This window comes from Hordeum vulgare, chromosome 1H (assembly GCF_904849725.1).
Source record: "Hordeum vulgare subsp. vulgare chromosome 1H, MorexV3_pseudomolecules_assembly, whole genome shotgun sequence".
Taxonomy (NCBI): domain Eukaryota; kingdom Viridiplantae; phylum Streptophyta; class Magnoliopsida; order Poales; family Poaceae; genus Hordeum; species Hordeum vulgare.
This window is the reverse complement of record NC_058518.1, coordinates 64392716-64401359: the sequence shown is the minus strand read 5'-3', so window position 1 is coordinate 64401359 and position 8644 is coordinate 64392716. Positions and strand designations below refer to the sequence as shown.

Genomic DNA, 8644 nt, shown 5'->3' with positions numbered 1-8644 from the left:
TATGTGCCTCCGCACCTTGTTCAAATACGCACGTGTATCCTCCAATGCCAACACATAGGCAGGCTGTAACCTAGGATCGTACACGAGAAGTGGCACTTCCTCCTCCATGAGCCGCCCACCTCCATGCGTACCATCGACACTGCTGGACCTCCTCGAACCCATGGAAGCTTCTGAAGAACAAAATCAACAAGAGAGAAAATAGCACCGTGAACAACGTAAAGCTCGAATGCCAAGATGATGCGGGATGACATTGGAAATAGCCTTTCACGATGCCAAACAACTCACAAGCAGCATCAACTTTCTCTCTCAAGGTGGCTAAGAACAACAAGAAACACTCTCCAATGAATTGCAGTAGATATCTATCTTGGTTTACAAGAATGCAACCCAAAACATGAAACTTGTGAATCTAGATAGAATCACAAGAGGGAACCACAAGGATCCTATATGAATTGAGGACACACCCTCCAATCCACACACACGAGCTAACACTCAATAATACCAGTGCTCTCAACACAACACAACCTTACCGGGTTGTCTACAAACATAAACTCTGAAATTTCACCCCCCCCCCTTCACATGGAACAACTGGGATTACTTATACTAGAAGCATCTACTAATAAGGTGTGAAAACACGTCAAAATGAAGGCTAAATTCATGATCCCCAAGCTGTAGCACGAGCAAACTCGTTGAGCCTCGTGTTGTAATTAATTTCCGAATAGCTTGCATTGAAACTTGCACAACTTTTGACTCAAGACCTCGAATGATGCATCATTTTTGTTTGAATGAAATCTAACTTCAACCTCCATGTTATGCATCCCCTAAAACGCGATAGACCCTTCCAAAATGAATTAGGTTTAGGTGGGAAGTTGCAGCTGGAAAACTGATGTGGAATTTCCTCCAAAATAGGCAACGGAAGCTTCCGAACATAGATAATGGTTTCCCCCTGTCTTCCTTTGGCCGATATATTGGTTTAACATTTGTACTAGCATGAACCTCACTCTTTGATGCATCGGTCATGATCTGGTCCACAACACCCTAGAAGGTCGGCATGAACTAATCTTGTCACGTGTAAAGTGCTAACCAAACATAAACTCCTCACCACGTGGCATCACAGCCAATCTGGCCATTGATCGTTCCAACTTAACTATTGCGACTTTTGACCGACCGTCTATAATCGAACATATTAGCCCATGCAGAACCTATGTTGTCCCACTGACCATGCAAAAATAACATATCAAACCCTAGATGGCATCGCCGACCCCTCTCACCACACTCATGTTAATTTAATGCTAGTCTCACCATAGCTCATGCCTATCAACTTAACCAACTTCCCACCTAACTGTAAATAGTCGGGGAGGGAAGGGTAAATACTATTTACGATAATCATATGCATACCAGAACACATCTAATCTGTAGGGTCAAAATCATAGTCTTGATATATTGCTATACAACAACTTTTTGCGCCATTTTTTGGTGCAGAACACCAACAACATTGAGTGAAACAATATATGAGAGGAAAATTGTGTGATGTCAATGATAGATATGCTTACAAAGGTTGTATAGATTGAAAATGCTATTTATTTACACATCCATAACAACATAAATAAGCATTGTATTCCATGTGAAAATTGTGTTAACAACAACTTGAGAGGTATATTAGCCTCTTACCATAAACAAAAGCAAACCATCTTTTTTGGTGCACCATGACTACTCGTACAAGATTATTTTTCTATATATCTGTAGGAATATATGTTTGGAGAGATTGTATGGATATATAATGCTATCTTGGCCACAATTTGTTACTGGAACCATAAAAGGAAGCTATTGTATTCTAATTGGAAACACTCCATCAACGGCTGTAAATATTTGTACTCATTTATGAGGTTACATGGATACAAAATTCTATATAGACCGCAATTTTTTTGCTCTAGAGCAATAAAAGGAAAATATATAATTCTAAGTGGAAACGCTCCATCAACAGTTGTAAAGATTTGTACTTATTTATTTCTCTCCTTTATTACGTATACTAACTTTATGGTACCGCCTTATAGATGATGACGTGTATTCAACAATGCAAGACTCGCACGGCCAACCAAATAGCCAAGGTGTCAGCTTACGTGGCCATACCATTTTCTAAGTTTCAACATAAACACACTATATCTTGATCCATATGTCTGTAGGAATATATGTTTGGAGAGATCGTATGGATATATAATGCTATCTTGGGCACAATTTGTTACTTGGAGCCATAAAAGGAAGCTATTGAATTCTAATTGGAAACACTCCATCAACGGCTGTAAAGATTTGTACCCATTTATGAGATTACATGGATACAAAATTCTATCTAGACCGCAATTTATTGCTCTAGAGCAATAAAAGAAAAATATTTAATTCTAAGTGGAAACGCTCCGCCAACAGCTGTAAAGATTTGTACTCATTTATTTCTCTCCTTTATTACGTATACTAACTTTATGGTACCACCTTATAGATGATGACGTGTATTCAACAATGAAAGACTGGCATGGCCAACCAAATAGCCAAGGTGTCAGCTTACGTGGCCATACCATTTTCTAGCTTTCAATATGAACACACTATATCTTGATCTACATTTTGATATTGATGTTTTTGATAGTGATGGGCATAACACTAGTGGAACTTATGAGTTGGTTAGCCTACAAACTTAACTATAGTTGCTAAATTAATCCATCCTAAAAAAGGCAACTAACGTTCTTTTACAGTAAACACTGAGTAAAAATCGTATGAAATGGGAGAAATCCTATGGTCCCTGTTCCGGTTAGGAGAATGGAGGACATCACCTATGTTGCCATCATGGTTTATAGGAGAACATACACTCATATCAATAAAATCCTTGTGCTCGGTAAGAAGTGAGTTACATTCTCCCGCCAGGGCATGCAACCGTTACTCTTAGCCGTTGCACACACCGTCGCGCCATAAATCATAAGTCTTGATCCTCACGGAATCACAAAAAAATATAGAGAGAATCTTAGACGTCTGGACCAATCTCGCACGTGCGCACCAGCCAAACATAACCTACACATCTGGTGTCCCACTTTCGAGCCAATCCAAACATTGACGGTTTATAATAAAACGTTTCACCTACCGACCGACCGACCTACTATAATCAAACCGATTAGACCATGCAGAACCCGTCGTTCTCCCGCCAAACCATGCAACCGCCTCAACAAACCCTAAACGTCGTCGCCGACCACTCTCACTGCACTCACGTCAATCAACCCATCTTCACATCTAAAACACCTGAAACCCTGAGCAGTCGGTTCGCCACATCAGCCGCCCATGATTGAAACCATCTTCACATCTCAAACACCTGAAACCCTCAGCAGTCGGTTCGCCACATCAGCCGTCCGCTCTCCATGTCAGCCCTGGATCATGGTAGTTCCACATAGGACATCACCTAGGTGGTGAGCATGTAGGTGGCAATGTGGCATCCTTCCTGCAAAAAAGAAGAAAACTGAAGGGGGGAAATGTTGGTGGCCAAGGAAGAAGGGTGAATGGCGTGACTCCTCCCTCGTCAGGCGCTCTACGGTTCTTACCCCCAAGAGGTTCAGACGCCTCCTCCCCCTTCTTCTAATCTCCTCCTCCTTCCTCCCCTCCCACCTCCTCTATATACACCATACATACACCGTAGTCCTCCCTTCTCCACTCCTCTGATCACCAGCCGCCGCCCGCCTCGGCCCCCGCCGATCCAACCCGGTACGCGCCTCGATCCGTCCGCCCAATCTCGGCTCCGGCCGCGCCCGATCGGATCAAGGATTTCGCCCCCGCCCCATCTCTGATCCTATAGGACTAGCGACGCACGAGTAAATATTGGGTTCCTGATTCGTTGAAGCTTCCGGAATCTCACAGTATTTTTCTCCGATTTTTTCCAGGGTTCTCCTTGATTCGGCGCCCAGGAACAAGGTCAGTCTAATCCTTCCCGTCCGTGGAGAATTTTCCTACGTTTTTTTCGCTGTTTAGAGATTTTCTGGTGCCGTTTCTGTTGGTGAATTACTTGATTTCTGTACAGAAGGAGCGGCCTTTCTGATGTCTAGCGTCGCGACCCAGGAGGCGGCGTCGGGGTCGACCGTGCAGGAGAAGGCAGGCAGCAGGAACAAGCGCAAGTTCCGCGCCGAACCACCGTCCGGCGAGCTGGGCCCCTTCGGGCTGGAGTACCCGCTGACGACGGACTGCGTGGGGTTTGAGTTTATGTCGCCCGAGAAGGCTGCCATGGCGGCGGCCGCCGCTGCTGCTGAGGGTGTCAATCTAGACTTCATCCCGAGCACCTGTGATGCCTGCAAAGCCGTCCACGCCACAGCGGAGGAGCTATTAGAGTGTCAGCGATATGTGAATTGGAGTGACCCAAATGAGGCACAGCTGGAGGAGATCCTTCTCAAGAGTCTGGATACAACCTTCGACAATGCTGTCAGTGTGATCACCACAATGGGCTACTCAGAGGCTGCAGCAAGGGCTGCCGTCGTGAGGGCAGCCGCACAGTACAGCTGGAGGGAGAGCCTTGCTGGGTTCAGTGAAGCCGCGGTCGAAGTGCTCAAGACCGAGGGGGACATGTTACCCAGGGATGGCTCCTCCCTTGAGGACATGAGGAAGATTGAGCAGGTTGTGCTTGCTAGCCTGGTTGCGGTGGTCAATGAGGCCCAGCCGTTCTACACCACAGGCGATGTGATGTTTTGCTTGCTCATGTCAGATATGAATGTAGCCCATGCCTGTGCCATGGACTATAGCGCTGCTCCTCTTCCGGCCGTGGGTGCTCAAGTGATTGCACAGCCAGTTGCAGGGAACTATGAACCAACCCCAACTTCCGATCTGTCGGTTTCTATTACCAACCCACAGACTGGTGTTACTTTCCGCGGCAAACTTACTCCAGTGCCACCTGGCACTTACAATGCTGTGAAGGCTGATTCATCCACAACACCAGTGAACCCAAATGTGCCAAGTGGCAAGCCATGTGTCTCTGGCAAGATGCATCCTGTGGTACCAAATGTTAAGCCAAAAGAACACCCGGCTGCTACGCCTGATCATGCAGAGGAACAACCATTTGTTGCTGCTGCGACCCAATCTGTGAAGGATGATAAGCCGTTCCCTAGCAAGAGGGGAAGCTCTAAGAGGGATTCCTTGCACCGGCAGAAGTTAATGAGCTTTGATAAGAATTCCCGAGCGTTGGGCTCTAAAGGATCTCTTAGGTCTGGCAAGCATATCTCTTGTGGGACTGTAGCATTAGAGAGGAAATGCAGGCAGGTTTCAGATTCAGCTACATGTAGCTTGAAAGGTGCATCAAAAATTGCTAAAGGGTTTGCTGCAAGCATGAAAGGGTCAGAATATTCAGTTGACCTTTCTTTTACGGCCACTGGCACCATTGCCTCCATTCCATCATTTGATGCTAAGCCCCCCAGTAACACTGACCCAGCATCAGCTGCTAGCACAGAATTGTCATTGTCGTTGCCATTGCCTTTGCCTTTACCTTCCTCAAGTGATGGTTCTGCTCCTTCTTTGAATCATGATTCTAGTACTGAAGCTGTAGACCCTAGCAGCAAAATTAACTTCGCATATGATGAGGATCAGAAGGTCTGGATTCCACAAGATAAGAAGGATGAAATGGTCTTGATTCTTGTCCAGAGGCAGAAAGAGTTGCAAGCACATATGCGGGATTGGACAGACTGGGCTATGGAGAAGGTGATGCAGGTCACACGGCGACTTGCCAAGGAGAAGGAGGAGCTTCAGTCACTCCGGAAAGAGAAGGAAGAGGCAAGCCGACTTCATGATGAAAGGCACTGTCTGGAAGAGAGCACTCGGAAGAAGCTTTTAGAGATGGAGTCTGCTATTTCTAGGGCAAACAATCAATTGGATAAAGCAGATGCTTCTGCTCGTAGGCGTGAGGCTGAGAATGCACAACTTAGGATGCAGATGGAAGCCGCAAAGCGGAACGCAGCTGTGTCTGCAGCAAATTTTGTGGAGCTTTCAAAGAAGGACGAGAGCAGTCTTAAAAGGTCCCAGCATTGGGAATCTGAGAGAGCCCTGTTGCAAGAGGAGCTCGCAGCTGAAAAGAGCAAACTATCTCGGGTTCAGCAACAACTTCAGCATGCTAAAGAGAAGAAGGAACAACTTAAGGTATTTACAACCTTACCTCTTCATAATCTTCTACATCGAAGTAAATAATATCTATGAAACACATACAAGCCTCATATTTTAACTTCACATCTATATGTACTTCATGTGGTTTAGTTGACATATACGCCACAGTTTAAATAGAAATTTCTATCTCCGTTTAGATTTGTTAACTGCAAACAAACAATTAAGTTGATTTAAGTTAAACATTGCATATAAAACTGTTGTTAGGTTGCACTGGAATTTCTAAATATCAGGACGAGCCTCTCCCAAATATATGCTTTAATACGTGTTGGGTATGTTTAATAGATTCTGTCATGGTTATGCTTTTCATGCTTTAATACGTGTTTATTTTGTTGGCTACGTTTAATAGATGCGGTCATGGTTATGCTTTTCATTAAGTTTTGCCTTATTTACTTGCATTTGTTTTTTTGTTTCCGTGCATACACATGAGGGTGTTTAGAAGTTTACATAATGAATGGTAGCTAAATTGGTTGTTATGCTGTGACGGCTGTAAGCACATTAAGTATTTTACATATAGCTGGCAGGAAAGAAGGCACTTGAAAGTTATGGTATATCTCTATTCTTCATTAAACTCTACCCATTAGTGAAAATTTGATTTGGGTAAATAGTATAATTACCTTTTATTGATTGTCGGTAAGTTCTATAGTTTAAACTCTAAACAGAGTAAAAAGCCGTTTCCTTCACTAGCACCTCTGCAGCATCTCTCCAACCTTTCATTTGTTGACTCATATCATGTGATTCAAATCCTTGCTCTGTTCATTATCTTTCAGAGGGTGGAATATAAAAACAGGTCACCACTTCAGTAGAAAACGGGAAATGACTTGTATTTTTCTAGATTAGTGGGTTAAAGCAACGATAGGACTAGAAAGGTGGCTTAGGTTAGACTACTACTTAAACCAGCATCGTAAATGTTACTATCCTGATCCTTTTATAAAGTTCATCATCTTATTTGCCAATATGAGTGAGTATACGATCAATTCATTCTATATGCTTAAAAACAGAAATCCTGTGTGCTTGTAACGTATTTTTCATTAGGTTTCATCGTTTGCATAGACATCTACTTTGTTTTAAGTTGATTGCTCTTATCATGTTCTTGCCAAAGTAGCAGTCAAATGATGATCAATCCCATGGATCTAATGCTGGTTGACTTGTCTAAGTTGTTGAAGGTTGCTTTGTACAATGCAGTACATCCCTGTGGGTCCAGTGTACGCCATCTTGACTTGAACCATGTTGAATGCTTGCAGGTAAGATGGAGACAGGAAGAGGCTAGGAAGACCGAGGCAATTGCCTGTGTGAGCTCGGAGAGGAAAGAGCGGGGTCAGATTGAGACATCTCTGAGGTCGGAAGAGAATTTCCTGCACCTCAAAGCTGAGAACGACATGCAGAGATACAAGAGCGAGATCCGCGCCCTCGAGCAGCATATCTCACAGCTGAAGGTATCCCTGGACGCCTCAGAGGCGGCTACTCCCAAGTGGGGAACGGACGACAAGACCCGCGCCCTGCGTCTCTCCGAGGGGAGAAAGAATGGCGGCAACAACGCGCAGGTCCTGGCCAAGGTGGCGGGGGCGGCGGCCCTGGACCTTGACCTCGATGACATCCAGCGCGACCGCGAGTGCGTCATGTGCCTGAGCGAGGAGATGTCGGTGGTGTTCCTCCCCTGCGCCCACCAGGTGGTCTGCGCCAAGTGCAACGACCTCCACGACAAGCAGGGGATGAAGGAGTGCCCGTCGTGCCGGACCCACATCCAGCGCAGGGTCTGTGCCCGCACCGTGGGCTGCTGAGTGGATGAGAAGATGAAAGATTTTGCATTCGCGTCGTTATACCCCGTTTTCCCCCCTTTTTTTCGATGATGATTTGCCCAGCTTGAATTTGATGGAGATTGGAAAAAAAGAATAACGAGTGTCGGTCGGACGAATAACGCTTGGTTGAGACATCGTGCACCCCCCAAAGATGATGGATAATGGATGGTTGGTTATATATGGACATGTACCGCTCCCTGTGGATTGATTGCCTGTTGCTAATCCCCCCTTTTTTGATGCAGGCAATGTTTGGTAGTTTTGGACCGGACTGGATGGTCCATTTTAGCATGTTCATTTCTGGTTCCTGGGTGAAGTTGGCAGCGGTCAGTAGTAAGGGAATGGGAGCCACAGATGTGGCCCCTGTCAGCTGTCCGGCAACGAGTGCTGGCTCTGAACCTGGATCATGAGCTTGCCGGAATACCGGCATCCATGGGTATCCTTGGCTGGATTTGTTTCCTTTTTCGTGGTGCTTGCCTCGTGTGTTTTAGCAAGGATTTTTCTTTTCCAGAGCGGGTTAAAAAGGGCTTCGACAAGTGGTCATCGTCATCTCGTGGAGTCTATGAAAGCAACGCAACACTAGGGTGTGCTCAAATGTAGACTAGCACTATTGTGTAGCGGCCCTAGTGGTACCACATCATGGATAAATTGAGGACTTGGGAGGAGTGCTGGTGTTGTGTGTCTAG

General features: G+C 45.3%; 1 protein-coding gene across 1 annotated transcript; it reads left to right on the top strand.

Moving 5' to 3' along the window:
- Positions 1-3513: 3513 nt before the first annotated feature.
- Positions 3514-8141, top strand: LOC123424372 (putative E3 ubiquitin-protein ligase RF298). The gene is made up of 4 exons (XM_045107978.1): positions 3514-3732; positions 3909-3939; positions 4046-6141; positions 7407-8141. Exons 3-4 carry the CDS (start codon positions 4063-4065, stop codon positions 7941-7943), a joined length of 2616 nt encoding a protein of 871 aa, XP_044963913.1. The 5' UTR covers positions 3514-3732; positions 3909-3939; positions 4046-4062; the 3' UTR covers positions 7944-8141.
- The last annotated feature ends 503 nt before the right edge of the window (positions 8142-8644 follow it).